Here is a 19,038-nt window from a genome sequence, read left to right as displayed (position 1 = left end):
TCTTGAAGTGCCTTTGTTTTACCTTTATGATGATATGATAATTTTTAAATTGGTGTGATGTATACACATCTCAAACAAGAGCCACTTCATTAGAGTTGAATTTCCAACCAAACAGACCCAATTCTACTTTTTGGATCATTTTGATCTATTGAACCAAATCAGTAGTCTTATGGTAACAAGCCATGTGTCTGAACTATGAAAGTCTGAACTATTTGCTACAGTTGAAAAGGGAAAAGAGGTTAATGAAAGGAATGTCTTTAAAAAAGAGTCTTCTAAGTCAACTGTAGAGGACATTTGGTATTTGGGTAGTGTGGGGATTTCAAGGCTTTATTTTCTCTCGAAGTTGCAATCAGGAAATGTCAGTCACTAGCTTCCATAGCTGTGTGGAGTTTACCTTTTCCATCCAGTCGTTTTTCCCCCTAACCTGTTGCTCACCATTTCAGCTTTTATAAAAGATCATCATTTATTTGTAACTGTTCTTTAAATAGGCCTTAGTGAGTGAAGATTTAAGTTTATGACAGTTGTGAGACACGTCTTAGAGTTATGATGCAAAGACAGCATATATTTATCTATCGTATGTTTTGATGAATGATGAAGACTTAGCTGAATTTTGAGTTTGTTTTTATTTGAAACACATGCTACTGTTTCGATTGTTGCCTCAACTCTTAGTGTAGTAAAAATGGAACAATATTTGGACACTGGAAAACTATTTTATCCTTTCAACCCAATAGGATAGGAAAAATAACTCTTGAGCTGAATTTTCATTATGTACCTTTTTTCAGAATTTGGCCATGAAACAGTCCCACAGGTTTGCTTTGAAAATTGACCTGTGATAATTGCAATTATCCAATTTTTTTCTTTGATTACCTAAACCAGGAGTGCCACTTCATATTTATGTAGGTCCCCTTTTTGATGATGGATATTTCATAATTGTCAGTTACTAAATTCAAATTAAGGTGAGCTTTGAGGGGGTAAAATTGACTTAATCCTTCACAGAACTAATCCATTAAAACTAAGGCATGATTATTTTTTTTCTGCTGGGAGAAGAGAGTTATTAATAAATTCTTACTATGCAGTGTGTATTTTAGTTATTTTCAACATTTGTTATTCTGCACAGAACTGTATTCCTTGGGCTTTTGCATGATGATATTGCATCTAAAACTAATGTGGGAAACGTGATGATATTCTCTCTGTGTAATTTATGATAACACTAACATTTCAAATGTTGTTTTAGAAGTATTGATAAATGGATTTGGTCATTGTAATCATCGACCTCTCACGCTCATCTTCTCTTTCTTTACATATTCACTTTAGAGGATGTCTTATATCTTGAAGGTAAGGGTAGAACACTATCTTTGGCTTACAGTGACATCATAATGTTGTGCTGTAACCTTTTATGAATGAAGCTTTCCTTTGTGCTTGTTTTGTCCCTTGTTATTATTGGTGGCTAAAATATGAAGATGCAATTCTGGCATGTAAGTATTTTCTTCAAAAAGCAGGCTCTTGTGAAATACATATGAAACTGTCATTTTATAATGCTTTAAAAATGTCTGTTTTCCTGTATTTTAAAGGTATATTTTTTTGTTATTTTTGTCACATGTGAGTTTTTCATGTCTGTCGTTTTATGCATATGGCAAAAACAAATTCAATAATTGATATAATTTATATCTTTTTAAATATACTAATTAAAAAAGTTTTATATATGTATATTGAGCTTGGCTGTAGGAACGTTACCCCTAACCCAAAATTATTATCAGGAAATCCTTCATTTGGCCTTTCTCTCTGACCACGGGGAAATTACTTAGTCTCTTTGTCTTAATTTTCCCATCGGACAAATGAAAATTAATATTCTTCATTGTGGGACTGTTGCACAGGAAGATTAATTTAAATCATTTTCAAGCTCTTTGAAAAGAGGTATATAGTACAGTAGTAGTTATAATTTAATTACTATTAAATTCCCTTAATATTGTATCAGTGGGGAATATAAACCACGTTAGGAATACTGTATTTCCCTAGGATTGACATCCATTACTTTCTCTGCAGATGGTACCCTAAAGGCATTTGGTCTCCTGGAGAATCTGCTGCATCTTTAGTAGGCACGCTCCAGTCTTACTCCCATCCCTATAGCAATTGAGAGGACAATGTCATTACCTCTGTTTTACTTAACCTTTCAGAATTTATTGGAACCATTTTTAAAGTTGTGGATAGTATTACATTTTGATGCACTTCTCATACTGACATACAAAATAAGAGAGAACCATTCTATTTAATTTTATTTGCTCTTTTTAATTTGTTTTTGGAGGATAAGTTTAATTCATAAAGAAACCTCTATTCTTACAGGAATCTAGTAAAAGCCCCAAAACCATGAAGAAGTTTCTTCATAAAAGAAAGACTGAAAGAAAGCCATCAGAAGAGGAATATGTAATTCGGAAAAGTATGCATTTTGTACTTTCTGAAAATTGGTAATGGATTAAATAACAGATAATTTTTTTTAAAAGCAGTTAGAGCAATTTTCCCCCCAGCATCATCTGTTATATAACAACAAATGCATAGAAAGTTTTGGTTACCTCTAAAATTTTTTAATAAGTTGCCTCCTCTGCACTTCATGTCATTTGAGGCAGACACCATCTGTATGGTTTTCATGTTGAATATTTTTCCCACCTGGTTTAGAACCATTAAAAGGAGCATTTGCTATGGATACATTTTCCCCTCTTAGCTTCTCATCAGGTGTGACAAAACTGTGTGTATTAGTTGAAAATACAGTCTGGATAAATTGTTAATTAACTCTGGCTTCTGCATCCCCCTCCCTCTCCCTCACCACTCACTTGGGTATGCATGTCAGCATATTAATAAGGTTATGCCATCTAGTCATTTCAAGAATGAGTTGGAGGAGGAGGAAGGAAGAGGGAGAATCAGTGACTATCCTGGTTGGTTGGGAAAATGTCTAGGGTTAATGGAGAGAGCTTCCTAGAGAAGTTGCGCCTTGACATTTGAGAGGAAGGATGTGTTGTATTGGATGAGAACTGAGGCTGGTATCAAGCCCAGTGCTGTAAACGTGGCCTTGAGGAGGAGACTGACAGGACTCCCCAGTTTAGAGCTCTGGATGGGCTTTGGGAGCATGCCACCCTTGGTGCTGAACTCACTGGTGCTGGTCCCAGTTCTCCTTGGGAATAATGTCACTCTCACTCCGTTATGAGAATTGAACAAGCTTTTGCTCCTGTCTTTCAGAAATACCACTGGTCAGAGAGGCCAGTCCATAGCAGTGGAGTTCACTGCATAATTTTGAGGCTCCAGAGGCATATATCACTATGAAAAGTAATTATTAATTAAATTTGACAGGTACAGCTGCTCTGGAAGAGGACGCTCAGATTCTTAAAGTGATTGAAGCCTACTGTACCAGCGCAAATATTCAACAAGGCCATGGCTCAAGTAGGTTCCCCCAAACCACTTTCTCTAATGAGTAATGTTTCTTTTTTACTGCTCACTGCCTCTTAAAAGAAGAGAAAAGCAACCCACATTGGTGCAGGGTGTTTAAAACAGGTGACTTGGTGCAGAGGAACAGTGCAGAGGAGCTGTACAGGACTGCATCTTTCAGATAAGGTGGTTTTACCTACCAAGCGGTTTGTTTACCCAGTTTCTTTTCACCCAGAGAGAAAGAGAGATGCAAGAGTAAAAAAGTTGGAGGTGATAGAAATGAAAAAAATTTTTTTTTAAAAAAAGTCATTCTCCTTTGAAGTACACAGATACCTTCATCAACACTAGTTAGGAATTAAAGAGCCCAGAGAGTTCCTGTGTCTGTGAACTGATGCTAATCTCTTCTTATAGGCAGATTTGGAAAGGAAGTCAAAATACTATCTTTGATCAGCTGCATATTTAAGCAAACAGTACTTCACCGAATTCAAGTTTCAAAGTTGCTCTGAAAATCTGGAAATGTAGCTGCTTAGCAGGGGCTGTTCAAATGTATACAATTTATCAGGGAACTATTAGGTGAGGGTATGTCCCTGAACAACTTTCAGGTTACAAAATGAAAGCGAGATAATGTTTTCTGATTCATCTTTGTGCTTTTTAAAAAGCCAGGTCACATCGATCATGTCTCAGGATAGGTTATGTGGGGCTTTGATATCTGTGTAAAAAATGAATTCTCCATCATGCTCCATTTTGGACAGCCATTGACACATCTCGAGTGTGAGAGAGGATCACTTAGGTGGACTGCCTTGACATATGCTTTTGAAGTGACTGTCATGAGGAAAATGTTCAATATGGAAGTTGGCACATTTGACCATGAAGAAGGGACTGTCACAACTTCTGCTTCACAGGCAAAACCTGGCTGTGGCTTTGGGCATACCCAGCTCTGCTAACAAGTTTTGAGGATCCAGAAAAGGGAAGTGAGAGCAGTTTTTAATGTGAAAAGTAGGAATGAGTAGGGCACAAGGAGATACCAGAAGCAACATCCTTCATACAAAATCTGACCTCATCTCCTCTTCCCACAACCTCTCTTCACATCAATAGAGTTGATAGATATACTTGGAGGTGCAGGCAGGTACTCTAACCTAAAGAATCACATTTTGTTCCTCCGCAGCCTACCTTTTACATGTGGAAAGTGCAGTTCTTGGCAGACAGTAAGCCTTTTAGCATCATGGTGACTACCACCCTTTATCCCTCTCCAGCCAAAAGTTCTGTTTCTCTAAAACTGTTATTATTTCTTGCTGCATTCAATTGTTGGTCAGTCAGTCTGCTATCCATTTATTAAGTACCTATGAAGTGCTATGAGGTAGAGACATATCCACCTCAGGAAAGGGGAGGTGGTCAAGTGAAGGCAGTGAGTGTTCACAACACGAAGGAGCTTGGTTTAGAAAAGCGATTCTCAACCTGTGGGTCGCGACCCCTTTGGGGGTCGAACGACCCTTTCACAGGAGTCGCCTAAATACAGCCTGCATATCAGATATTTACATTACGATTCATAACAGTAGCAAAATTACAGTTATGAAGTAGCAATGAAAATAATTTTATGGTTGGGGATCACCACAATATGAGGAACTGTATTAAAGGGTCACGGCATTAGGAAGGTTGAGAACCACTGGTTTAGAAGATAGGAAACCAGTGACTCAAGGAGACTTGAGATTAAGGGCTCGAGCTTCAGGAGGAAGGATCCAGAAATGAGGGGGAGATTGGATGTGCAGGAGAGCTGTTTAGTTAGGTCCTATGTCTGTTCTGCCACCTCTTTTATCCCAAATCTTATAGACAGTATGAGCAGAGAGAAATCTCCCAACTCTGGCTCTACCCTTAATCAAAATGGTCTTTCCTGACCCTACCTCACCTTATAGGACTGCAAAGAGAACAAATGGGAGTGAGTGATATTTCTGAGGCCCTTTAAGCATGTTGTATCACAGTGTAGTGTTATTCTAAATGTACTAAAATTATATAACACCATAGCATAGGATGTGGTGTGCTCTTCTCTGGAGATGTGCATAGACAAATGATCACTGGTCAAATTTTTTTGCTGTGAAAGAGGCAAAACAGGAAAAGATGGGGTCGTGGTTGAATACAGGTATCACAGTGGCCCTTTCACATAATTTTTCTGAGTACAAAATTCTCTCCTCCCCTAGATTTAATCAATATATTTGGTCATTTAGAATTTTCTCAGGTCAGGAAGATTTAGTCATTAATGTTGGGTGGATGTCTGGGTGCAAGGTTGTAATATGCTATTAATAAGTCCCCTTCAATAACAATAGGAGAAAGGAACTGACACCTAAAAATAGTTCTCACTAGGAACTCTTCCCTCTCCACCTTTTTGCAATGCTTATTTGTAGGTTCTCGTAAAGATTCAGTTCCACAAGTCTTACTCCCCGAGGAAGAGAAACTCATCATTGAAGAAACCAGAAGCAATGGTCAGACCATCATCGAAGAAAAGTGAGTAGAGTAGACTAAACCTTTTCTGATTTGTCTAGGGGCTGGAAAGATGATTCTGGCAGGGCAATGTGGCTCTTGCAAAGCCTATACTGAAGGACTATCCCTTCTTGTCTGAGAATGTGACCATCTTTGTTGATCATGCACTTGGGAGCCTTGGGAGGGCTGTCCCCCAGCAAAGGGAAGGGGGAAGGAGAGACACAGGAGGCAAAACTCTCTTCATGGTGGCTACCCCTGGAGCCCACTCCCTCATACAGTAAGGTGTTTCAGGATACATATGACTATCACTCTACATGGATGTAGGGGGCACCTGGGGAGGCCATGGCATCAATTTCCCTGCCTAGAGGGTGCTTCTCACATTTATTGAGTCAAGCACTGGACTTTCACCAACATGACCTCATTTAAAATCCTATAGCAATCAGTGAGATAAGCATTATTTTCACCACTTTTACAGATGAAGAAACTGAGGTTCAGGGTGATTATGTCCCTGGCCTACCTTTGCACAGTAGTGAGGGTGGACTAATGGGGGGAAATCAGCTTAAATAACTTATGGCTCATAAAATAAACACAAAGTAGCAAAATAATTCATTTGCTTAAGCTTGAGTCATTTCTGAAATCAAGCCTAAATTTGCAGCAGACAGCATATTTCAAAGTGCTTGGCGTCATCAGTGTACAATACTTTTCCATCTGGTGTATGGAGTGTAACGGCCAAGTGGTAAAGCACTTGGGCTTATGAGAAGAACAATCCTGGTTCAACTCCAAATTCTACCACTTGCTGGCTGTGTGACCTGTGGCAAATTCCTGCATCTATCTGTGCCTCAGTTTCCTCATCTTTAAAATGGGTATGGTAGTAATACTTTCAGGTTGTTGTGAGCTTAAATGGAATAATAAGTGTGTATAAAGGTTAACACATGGTAATCACTCAATATAAATGATTATACTATAAGTAGAGGCCTGGTGCATGAAATTTGTGCACTGGAGGGGTGTGTCTCTCAGCCCAGCCTGCACCCTCTCCAATCTGGGACCCCTCGAGGGATGTCTGACTGCCCTCTCACAATCTGGACTGCTGGCTCCAAATTGCTCACCTGCCTGCCTGCCTGATTTCCCCTTACCACTTCTGCCTGCCAGCCTGATCACTCCCTAACCACTCCCCTGCCAGCCTGATCGACATCTAACTGCCCTCCCCTGCAGGCCTGTTCCCCCCAACTGCCCTCCCCTGCAGGCCTGGTCCCTCCCAACTGCCCTCCCTCCCCTTCAGGCCCAGTTGCCCCCAACTTCCCTCCTCTATTGGCCTGGTCACCCCCAACTGCCCTCCCCTGCTGGCCATTATGTGACCCCACGGGGGCAGCTATCTTGTGTGAGGGTGTGATGGTCAATTTGCATATCACCTCTTTATTATATAGGACTATGCTATTTAAATTTTTATAATTTAATTACAGCTGACATTCAGTATTATATCAGTTTCACGAGTATAGCATAATGGTTAGATGCATCTAATTTATGAAATGATCCTCAATAAGTCTAGTACCCACCTGGCACCATACATACTTATTACAATATTATTGACTATATTCTCTATGCTGTGCTTTACGTCCCTGGGACTATTTTGTATATGCCAATTTGTACTTCTTAATCTTTTCACCTTTTTTACCCAACACCCCTCCTATCTATCTATCTATCTATCTATCTATATATATATAAAAGCCTAATATGCAAATAGTTCCCTCGGTAGTTCAACCGGGAGACCAGGAGTTTGATTACTCCTTATGATATGTGCTGATCACCAGGGGTCAGCGCAGAATGAAGAAAGGCCCCAGCCGGCAGTTGGAAGGCCCAAATCAGCCCTGATCACTGGCCAGGCCTAGGGACCCTACCCATGCATGAATTTCGTGCACCGGGTCTCTAGTCAACCATAAGTTTATTTCCTGTATTTGTGAATTTGTTTCTATTTTGTTTGTTTATTTTGTATTTTAGATTCCATATATAAGTGAAATTATATGGTATTTCTCTTTATCTGACTTATTTCACTTAGCATAATCTACACTAATAAAAGAGAAAAATGTTAATTGGCGTACGACGATACCCTTTTCATTGGCTAATCAGGGCTATATGCAAATTAACTGCCAACTAAGATTGGCAGTTAACTGCCAACAATATGGCGGCTAATTTGCATATGTAGGCACAATGCAGGGAGGAGAAAGGGAAAGCAGGAAGAAGCCCCCTGCCACTGACAGTGATCGGAAACCCAGCGGGGAGCTAAGAGCTGGGGGGCAGGGCAAAGGCGGTCCTGGGGCCACCTTTGCCCTGCCCCCCAGCCATGATTGGAGAATCAGGTGCCTTTTCTGCCCTGGCCTGTGATAGCAGGAAGTAGGGGTGGAGCCAGCATGGGAGCTGGGCACGGTCGAAGCTGGCAGTCCCAGGAGCTAGGGGCCCCTTGCCTGGGCCTAAAGCGAAGCCCACAATCGCGGGGCCGCTGCAGCTGTGGGTCCCCACTGCCCGGGCTGGACGTCTCAGCTAAAGGCATCCTGCAGAGGCAGGGGCGGAGCCCACGCGATCGCGGCCCCCCCCTCCCACCCCCCGCTGCCACTGCAGGTCCCCGCTGCCCAGGCCAGACGCCTAGACCAGAGGTGTCAGGCCTGGGCAAGGGGACGATCCAGTGATTGGAGGGTGATGGGGGTCAACGCCTGAGGGCTCCCAGTATGTGAGAGGGGGCAGGCTGGGCTGAGGGACACTCCCCCCCACACACACACCCAGTGCATGAATTTCGTGCACCAGGCCCCTAGTACCTTATAAGTCCATCTATTTTGTCACAAATGATAAGATTTCATTTGTTTTATGGCCAAGTAATATTCCATTGTATATGTACCACTTCTTTATTCAATCGTCTATTGATGGATACTTAGGTTGCTTCCATGTCTTGGCTATTTTAAATAATGCTGCAGTGAGCATAGGGTTGGATATCTCTTTTCGTAATAGTGATTTGGATTTCTTTAGATAAATACTCAGAAGTGAGATTGCTGAGCCATTTGATAGTTCTAGTTTTAATTTTTCAAAGAACCTCCACACTGTTTTCCATACTGGTTGTACCAATTTGCAAACCCACCAAAACATGTTGTTTATTGGTTTATTGGTGATAGCCCTTCTGACAGGTATGAGGTGATATCGCATTATTTTTTTAATATTTTATTTTTCAATTCTAGTTTATAGACATTATTTATTTTTATTTTGTATTTTTTAATTAAATCTTTATTGTTCAGATTATTACAATTGTTCCTCTTTCCCCCCCCCATAGCTCTCCTCCACCCAGTTCCCACCCCACCCTCTGCCCTTACCCCTCCCACTGTCCTCATCCACAGGTGTATGATTTTTGTCCAGTCTCTTCCTGCACCCTCAAACCCCTTTCCCCCCAAGAATTGTCAGTCCACTCCCTTTCCATGCTCCTGGTTCTATTATATTCACTAGTTTACTCTGTTCATCAGATTTTTTATTCACTTGATTTTTAGATTCACTTGTTGATAGATGTGTATTTGCTGTTCATAATTTTTATCTTTACCTTTTTCTTCCTAAAGAATACCTTTCAGCATTTCATATAATGCTGGTTTGGTGGTGATGAACTCCTTTAGCTTTTTCTTATCTGTGAAGCTCTTTATCAGACCTTCAATTCGGAATGATAGCTTTGCTGGATAAAGTAATCTTGGTTGTAGGTTCTTGCTATTCATCACTTTGAATACTTCTTGCCACTCCCTCTGGCCTGCATAGTTTCTGTTGAGAAATCAGCTGACAGTCGTATGGGTACTCCCTTGTAGGTAACTGACTTTTTTTCTCTTGCTGCTTTTAAGATTCTCTCTTTGTCTTTTGCTCTTGGCATTTTAATTATGATGTGTCTTGGTGTGGTCCTCTTTGGGTTCCTTTTGTTTGGGGTTCTCTACGCTTCCTGGACTTGTAAGTCTATTTCTTTGACCAGGTAGGGGAAGTTTTCTGTCATTATTTCTTCAAATAGGTTTTCAATATCTTACCCTCTCTCTTTTTCTTGTACCCCTATAATTCGGATGTTGGTTCGCTTGAAGTTGTCCCAGAGGCTCCTTACACTATCTTCATATTTTTGGATTCTTTTTTCTTTTTTCTTTTCCAGTTGGGTATTTTTTGTTTCTTCATATTTCAAATCTTTGACTTGATTCTTGGGATCCTCTTCTCTGCTGTTGGATCTCTGTATATTATTCTTTATTTCAGTCAGTGTATGCTTAATTTCTAGTTGGTCTTTTTTCATATCCTCCAGGGTCTCACTAAATGTATCTGTGGTTTCCATAAAATTCTTGAAAAACCTTATAACCGTCATTTTGAACTCTATATCCAGTCGTTTGCTTTCCTCCATTTCTGTCATTTGTGTCCTGTTTCTTTGTCTCCGCATTTTTTATGCTTCCCTGTGTTGGTAGAGTGGCTTTGTGTGCTAAGTGTCCTATAGGGTCCAGTGGCTCAGCCTCCCCAATTACCTAAGGTGGACATTCTTGGTGCACCCCTTTGTGGGCTTTGTGCACCGTCTTGTTGTAGTATTGTTGTAGTTAAGCCTTGATTGTTGTAGTTGTCACTGGGAGGAATTGACCTCCAGGCCAATTGGCTGTGAGAATCAGCTGTGTTTGCAGTGGGAGAACTTTTGTGCTGAAGACACCCTTCTGGGGCAAGACTTGCTTTAGTGGGGCTTTGGTGCTCACTGAGTCTGCCCCCTGAGTGTGTCCCTTATGGATCTGAGGAGTTGTTATCTGGATGGTCCCACTCGGACCACTGGGTACACTGGCTCTTGGATCTAAGGAGGTGCTAATTTAGCCTCTGCCTGAGGCTACCCAGCAGGAGCTACAAAGCGGTCTGCAGATTCCCCTTCCTTTTTGGGGGTTTGGAGGTGCCAAGATGAGGCCCAGTTGTGAAGCAATGCAAGCTGCTGTGAGGCCTTGAGCCTTCTCTTGGAAGTTCTGGATCTGTCTGGCTCAGCTGTAATTTGTTAGGTCATTTTCAGATTTCAAAGGGCCAAAGCCTCTGCCGCAGCCTGGGTGGGGCGGGGTCTCAGGGAATCAACAGGGCACAGCAAGCAGCTATGGCTGATCCTCAGCCCTGCCCTAAGGGGCCCCGCCTCTCAGTATCCCGGTAATCGCTTCAAGCACCTCTGAGGGAAAGCTGCCCTCAAGTTCCGAGTTCTGCCTGCTTCCAGACAGTCCAGTTTCTCCCCGTATGAGTCATGGATCCCCAGAGACTTCCAGGATCTGGAGTTCAGAGCAGTCGGGAGCTTGAGACTCCCTCCCAATTCAAAAGGCAGCCGCGTCCTCAGGTGCCAGCCCCTTTCCGCACGCGCTCCAGCCTCCGTACCTCTGCACTTTACCTCTGCCGCTCCTCTGGGTCTCAGTGTGCTTTTCTCTTTCCTTCTGGTTGTAGAATTTCCACTCAGCCAGACTTCCTGTAGTTCTGGATGCTGTCCATTTTGTCTTTTCGTTGTATTTTTGAAGTTGTTGTGGGAGGCAGCAATTTCTGGTGTTTACCTATGCCGCCATCTTGGTTTCTCTCTATAGTCATTATTATTTAGTGTTAGCTTCAGGTATATCTCATTGTGGTTTTAATTTGTATTTCTCTGATGATTAGTGACATTCAGCATCTTTTCACATATCTATTGACCATTTGTATGTTGTCTTTGGAGAAATGTCTACTCATGTCCTCTGCTCATTTTTTAAAATTAGTTTGTTAGTTTTTTTAGTGGTAAGTCGTATGAGTTCTTTATATAGTTTGAGCATGTCAAATGATGGTTGTTGGTATCAATTCAACACCAACAGGAATTCCCAATTTGGGGTATAATGAAAAAGGAAACTTTATTCAGTGCAAACAGCTCAATAGTGTTATAGCTCAGTTACGAAGCATCACAGCTGTTTAACAGCCCAGCTGTGAAGCACTAGGGTGAGCCAGCAATGGGGCCAGGCAGCCTGGAGCCAAGCCTCTCTCCACATAGACAGTTGTGCTCTGCTCCAGTAAGACACCTTTTATGTTTCATCTTTGGTGGAAAAGGAAAGTGCACTCTCTGAGCCAGAGGGGAGCTGATTCATATAGACAGAAGTCCCTGTCTCTGGTCCCTGATTGGTTTGTCCTCATGCAAATGAGGACTCCAAATCTTCACAATTTGGTTGGTCCAAAAGGCACTATTCTGGTTGGTCAGAGTGGAGACACTCCGGTTTTTTAGTGAAGATACTGATGGAAATACAGCTGCATAACTCCTATTAAAGGGGGAAAGCCTCAGTCCTATTGGTTGAAATAGGATTCCAGGAACTACTCTGTAAGGGCTGGCTCAGATTAAAGAAACACTGTGAAGGAAGGCAGTTCAATGCAGAGGTAGGCAACTTAGTGCAGGCTTCTTCCTGAAGTGCAGTTTGTGTGATACACCCCTTATATACAGAAACTGGAGACCCAGTGCATGAATTCATGCACGGGTGGGGTCTGGCCAGCCTGGCCCAAATCGGGGCAGATCAGGGCTGGGCCTGTTGTGAGGAGGAGATGGGAGGAGGTTGGCCAACAGGCCCTGCCCCCGATTGGGGGGGGGCTCATTGCAGGTGTGGCTGGCTGTGGGGAAAGGCTGTGGGTGGTGGTCTGGCTGGCCACACCCCTGATTGGTGGGGGGGCGATCAGGAGTGGAGCTGGCTAGGGGGAGGGACCGTGGGCTGATCGGGGTGGTGGGGGCTGATCAGAGGTGACACTGGCCATGGGGAGGGACTGTGGGTGGTGGGCCGGCCAGCCCTGCCCCCAAATGGGGTAGGGGGTTGCAGGGACGTTTGGCTGGCTTCCCTGTCCTCGATTGGGGTGGGAGAGGCCAATCAGGGGTGGGGCCGGCCAGGGGGAAGGATCACAGGAAGTTGGCTGTCTGGCCCTACTCCAGATCCGGCCGGTCATTCCAGTCATTCTGGTTGTTCCGCCTGTCAGTTTCTGGGCTTTTATATATAGAGATGTGTCTTGGTATTGGCCTATTTGGGTTCATCTTGTTTTGGGCTCTCTGTGATTCTTGGACTTCCATGTCTGTCACCAATTTAGAGAAGGAAGTTTTCCATCATTATTTCTTCAAAGAGGATTTCAATCACTTGCTCTACCTCTTCTCCTTCTGGTTCCCCTATGATGCAAATGTTGACAATTGATTTCATCCCAGAGGTCCCTTAAATAATTCTCATATTTTTTAATCTTTTTCTTTTTGCTGTTCCAATTACATTTTTGCTACCTTGTCTTCCAATTCACTGATTTGATCCTCTGCTTCATCTAATCTATTATTGATTCCATTTCACGTGTTATTTTATTCCCATTTAATGTAATCTTCATTTCAGTTATTTTACTCTTTATTTCTGACTGGTTCTTTTTAATGGTTTCTATTTCTTTTTGTAAGTTCTCACCAAGTTCATCTATTCTCTCCCTAAATTAATTGAGCATCCTTATAATCAATGTTTTGAACACTGTATCTGATATTATGCTTTCTCCATTTTGTCTAGTGCTTTTTCTGGAGTTCTGTTATTTCTTTTTTTTTAAATATATTTTAATGATTTTTTACAGAGAGGAAGGGAGAGAGATAGAGAGTTAGAAACATCGATGAGAGAGAAACATCGATCAGCTGCCTCCTGCACATATCCCACTGGGGATGTGCCCGCAACCCAGGTACATGCCCTTGACCGGAATCGAACCTGGGACCTTTCAGTCCACAGACCGACGCTCTATCCACTGAGCCAAACCGGTTTCGGCAGGAGTTCTGTTATTTCATTTGTGACATGTTCGTTGTCTCCTCTTTTGGGCTGCCTCCATGTGTTATTTTCTATTTATTAAATGGTGGATCTTTTATGCCTGCCAGTCTTGGCAGGGTGTCCTTACATAGTAAGTGTCCTGTGGGTTCCAGTGGTACAGTCTCCCTGGTCACCTGAGCTAGATACCCCAAGCGTGTCCCTTATGCAGGTCGTGTGAGGCCTTTGGTTGTAGTTCAGTCTTGATTGTTGTTAGCACATCGGTGGGTGGGATTGATCCTCAGGCTAACTTACTGAGAGGACTGCTGTGACTGCAGTGGATAAGCTGTTGTCCAGGGCCTGACTTCATGGAGTGGAGTTTGCTTTATTGGGGCTCTGGTGCCTGCCAAATACACCCTTTGGGTGTATCATTTGTTGAGCTAATTGGGTGGTAGCCTTGTGTGGTTTGAAGCTGGCCACTAGGTGTATTGATTCTGCGGCCTCTTATGAGGGTCTCCAATAGAGATAAGTGCCAGCCACTGCCTTTTCCTGGATCATGACCACCTGGCAGGAGCTACAAAGTGATTTGCAGTTGACAGCTGCCTTTCCTTGGTGTGGAGGTGCCTGGGAGAAGCTATGCCATGAATTGTGGCTGACTGCCTCTAGTGCCAAGCTTGGGCATGCTCAGCAAGAGGAACAGGGCATGTGAAATCCAACTGCTGCTTCTTTCATGTTTGTAGACCTTTGATAGATTTTAGCCAAAGTCTGCAGTGTGGGCTGAGGCCAGTGATTTGTGAGGAACAGCTAGTGACAGATGTTCAGTCTGGTGTGCAAGTTGTGTGCAGCAACATCTCAGGGAGACTCCAAGGTGGGGTGAGCAATGTTTGCCAGGTTGATGGATCTCAGACTTGGGGCCCACCTGCACCTGATGACTGGGTGGAGAGAGGGTCTATAATTATATTAATCCCTCCTACAACTTTGTGAGGTTTTCAGTGGAATGTGGCATTATCCACATTTTGTATGTGAAGAAAGACCAAGAGAGAATGAGAAGGAACTAGTTACCCAAGGTTAACTGTTTGGTAAGTGATAGGATTAGACCTGGAACCCAGATCTCCAAAGTTCTTGTCCAGGAAGAGCCAGAGAAGAAATGACTGCTTCACAACTCAGCTAGGGTGTTTTATCCTTTTATGGAATATACCAGGGGCCCAGTGCCTGAATTTGTGCACCTTGAAAGGAACTGTGGGCCACAAAGCTGTGGTGGGCACAGGGGCGGGTCTCGGCCCATCCTCCGTGCCCACGGAGTTTGCATGAGCATGCGTGGTGATGGTGGTTAGCCCATAACAAGGAGGAACACAAGAACAATTAATAGCAGTATTTTCTCTGGTCAGGTAGAAAATCCTCTGTTTTTCAGGATCTGTATTTCTATAAAGCTGCTTTTCTTGTTAAGTGTTACTTAGCAATACTCCAGTGCCAGCTATTAATCTCTAAACTTTATGTTCTAGGAGCCTCGTTGACACTGTTTATGCCTTGAAGGATGAGGTGAAAGAACTGAAACAGGTAATGAAATATAAGTCTTTTTTCTCAAATCATAACTCCCTCTTCCTTGTCACGCACCAGTAGATGCTCTCGGGAAAGGTCCAGGAACAAAATGGTGAGGTGGGGATTTTTATTTTCCTTGTGTCATCAAGGTGGGTTTTGTTGATTTTACCATGTGGCTTTGGGTAGAAACTTCTGAGGCTTGATTCTATACCTATTTAGTGATTTACAATAGGGTCCAAAACTTACTTAAAACTTTCATGTTTCCTGATATTTGTTAACAGAACTTAAGAAAAGATAAATAATTTGTGAGCATGTAATCAGAATTATAAATCATAATTTGTGAGCTCCAGTGCAGATGTGATCCAGTGCTCCATGATGTTCACACTTCCTTATGTTTGAGGATTGACTGTACCTAGGGACAGGGTAAAGGATGGATTGAAAGGAAGAGAGACCAGACTCTGAAAGACCAGTTAGGACTTATTACAAAACTCAGGGTGAGACATGATGAAGTTCTCACCTGAGGTAGTGCTACTGAGGCTACAGCAGAGGAAAACGAATGTAAAAGAAGGTACATTGCAAAGTTAGAGCCTGTGGAAAATGATGGTGTGATTTTGGGATTAAGAAAGAGCCAGGGATTGAAGATGAAGCTTATTACCTTGGTATCTAGTTTAATATGGTGATGCCCTTCATGGAGATCAGCAACCACAAGGGAAGAGAAGTTTGGGGTGATGGAGATAGAGTTCACTTTAGGACATAATGAGTTTGACGGGCTTGAAACATATCTAGGAGGAAATACCAAGTTGGCATTGGGAACTGGGGACCTAGTGCTCATGAGATGAGATGAAATAAGTACCAGAGAGATTTTGGAGGCCTCTTAATAGATACTTGAGTTGAAAGAGAAGAGACACTAAGAAAAGAGTACTGAATTAGCAGAAGGCCAGGGACAGAGCCTTAGAGAATGGTTGTATTTCAAGAAAGAAGAATGCAAAAGGTTTGTCAGAGAGAGGTAGGAGAATCAAGAAGTTGCCTTGTGTTAGGAGCTGAGAGAAAGGATTTTGAGGAAGAAAAATGTAGTCCGTAGTGAAGACCACCAAGAGGATGAGCAAGAGGAGCCCTGAGAAGGGGTCCCTTTGTTTGGTAATCAAGTCTTTTCCCATAATAGGAGAATAAAAGAATGAAGCAATGCCTGGAAGAAGAATTGAAATCAAGAAGGGACCTAGAAAAGCTCGTTCGGAGGCTGTTGAAGCAAACTGATGAGTTTATTCGGGCTGACTCCAGTAACAAGACCTCCATTCTTCCATAACCATCACCGTGTACCTGGGCAGAGTGTGCCTTCAGTGCATCTTAAAATGTCCATCTGAATGATTTGGCTCAGTTTGCTCACTTCCTTGTTTTTTATTTTGTATTTGAGTCAGCCCCCTTCCCTCTGTTTGTTTGTTTGTTTTTGTTTGGTTATTGGTTGGTTGGTTACATTTTTCCTGACAGGGATAAAAGCAAGAGGTGGTGGTAGAAGTCTCCTCAGTGTTTTTTCTATTCAATAACAAAAGGAAAGCTAATGTAGGCAAATGACTTAATTGATTTTCTGTTGGCCTTGAATTCATAGTGCCTCTTTAACAACCATTAATTACCCTTTTGGGCCTGGCTACTATCACAAAGCTACTAGGCATGGATTATTAAAGGTGAGTTTGACTTTCCCCCAATGCTTTCCTGTACCTGGAAGCCCCTCAGTACCAAATTTACTGACAGCGAAGCTTTTTGAGTTATGACTAGAGTAGAGTGAAAGACAAACACATTAGCCCAATGATCCAGCTGCCTTTCCCTGGACCATCATTTGCTACCCCTCAATGCACTTTTTTTTTAATTACTATCCAATGTTGTCTATAAGACCAAGAAGACAGTAGCATCCTTCCTTTTGTGTTGGTTAACATTTTAGTTCTGTGGGTCAAAAGTTTTATGGGTCATTCATGCCAACACCAAATCCATTAGCAAACTCCACTGGACAGTCCTCCCTTCAGCAATGGAGTTGACCACCTCTTCTCCAATACATAATAGAATTTTTCCCTAGCCTTCTGCCTCATTGTAAGTTTTATATTTCCTCAGTGCTTTTAGCCAACCATACCAAGTGGTGTGTAAAGTAGTATGCTTGTACTTTGCTTACTTAAAAAAAATATCGACTGTGAGCAGGTATTATATCTACATTGCATATTCAAATTGCAACTTCTCATCTTTAAAACAATTTGCCATTGAGGAGATATTGTATCCCAGCAGACAGCTTTAATTCACATATTGCTCTCCCATATATGTTATGAGAAACTTAATATTCATCAACCTCTAAGCATTATTTGTAGAAATGTGCTATTGGTCCAGTTTGTATATCCAGGGGGGGAAAAGTACCCCTCTAGTAGCTGTGTGTTGGTTACTAATGAAGCAGATTATTTGTAACTGGTTTACTCAAGTTTCTCCTGGAATCAAACAATTGCCTTAGTAAGCATCTCAGAAATTAGAGCTGTGACATACCAGATTTAGAAGATGGTCACAGAAGAGTAGCATACATCCAAATTACTCCCAACTGAAAAATCACTTCTCCCAAGGAGGTGAAATTTGGCCAGGTGGGGAAGATCACTGGAAAAAGAGGCAAGGGGCCAGTGGACTAATCAAAGCTGTCTTCTAGATACATTTGAAAGGTGCCTATAAATATGGATTTTGCAAATATTGTTTAGAAACCAAACTTGAAGCTTGAACCTCTCAGCTTCCTAAGCCCCTTTTCTTTCTAGTACTGGAGGTATCAAGTTCTGATAGCTGCATGGTATGGGGCTGTTCACTGCTTGCTGCACGGCAGAAATGAACCATTCACAGGAAATAGACTATTCCTGTTGTCCAACATCAGCCAACCACACACAGCTGTCTTTGGAAGCTGAAGAGTGAAGAAGATGTCTAAGAATTGGCTGTTGTTCTGTTTTTAAGTACAGCAGTTTAGATATGCCACCCTTCACATAAAAATTAAAAACAACACAGATCTTAGCATTTGCTCTGTCTGTGGTTAGTCAATGGCTTGCAATACATGTGCAAACTATATCCATAGGAAACATTTTTGTGATTGCAAAATATTTTAGTTGATAAGGTATAGCTTAAAATATTGAAAGGTCTTTATTTTAAAGTGACATGTATAAATGCATGTTTTGGGGACTTGGTCCTTCTGATGAGAGGCCCTCAGTTGTCTGGATAATAAAGCTTGTGCAGAGTGGTGTCCACACTCACACACTAAACAATAATATAAAGGAAATGAAGCCATGTTAACCTGAGAGCAGTATCTCCATAGTTGTATTGTTTACAATACTCTATAAATGGGTTTCTGTTACCCTGTAATTAAATTGTTGCCCTTGGAGGCCTTTCAGTTCCTCTTCTGTCATGTCCCTTCTTACGCAGGCTCAAATTTTCTAACTTGTTTTTATTTTGAACTTTAAAAATTGACATTTTCAAATAAATGAGAATAACAATGCTTTATAAAATAAGTACTGTGTTTTTATCACTTTTATTTATTATTTATTTATTTATTCATTTCTTTACTTAGCTAGCTGGTGTGCAGAAAGATTTCTCATGCTATGTCAACTTCCTTTCCTATTTCATCAACATCAGGCCCCCTAGCCAGTTTTGACCTTTTTCACTCAGGGCAGATGATATTTGCTCCCCACTTTATACAAATAATACATGCCTTGAGACAGAACCTTCCTTAATTTCACTCCTCTCCTTCTGGCCTGAACCTATAAACTGTCTGTATTTTTCAGCATTTGCATTCCAATACTAGAAAAATATCCATTTTCCTGATCAAACTTATTCTTTGATCTTAAATCTTATCCCCATCCCTCTT

At 41.9% G+C, this 19,038-nt stretch overlaps 1 protein-coding gene across 1 annotated transcript in view; it reads left to right on the top strand.

Annotated features, from left to right (window-relative positions):
• Positions 1 to 18,675, top strand: part of ARHGEF6 (Rac/Cdc42 guanine nucleotide exchange factor 6) — a 125,168-nt gene extending 106,493 nt beyond the window's left edge. Inside the window, exons 17-22 of the mRNA XM_081115150.1 lie at positions 1,315 to 1,335; positions 2,341 to 2,434; positions 3,340 to 3,429; positions 5,811 to 5,910; positions 15,134 to 15,188; positions 16,333 to 18,675. Coding sequence (XP_080971276.1) covers positions 1,315 to 1,335; positions 2,341 to 2,434; positions 3,340 to 3,429; positions 5,811 to 5,910; positions 15,134 to 15,188; positions 16,333 to 16,473 — 501 coding nt within the window. The 3' untranslated portion in view covers positions 16,474 to 18,675. The remainder of the gene's footprint in view (positions 1 to 1,314; positions 1,336 to 2,340; positions 2,435 to 3,339; positions 3,430 to 5,810; positions 5,911 to 15,133; positions 15,189 to 16,332) is intronic.
• Positions 18,676 to 19,038: the final 363 nt, after the last annotated feature.

This window comes from Myotis nattereri (genome assembly GCF_964212035.1).
Source record: "Myotis nattereri genome assembly, chromosome: X".
Taxonomy (NCBI): Eukaryota; Metazoa; Chordata; class Mammalia; order Chiroptera; family Vespertilionidae; genus Myotis; species Myotis nattereri.
Note: the sequence above shows the minus strand (reverse complement) of the source record. Positions and strands in the feature narration are given on the sequence as shown.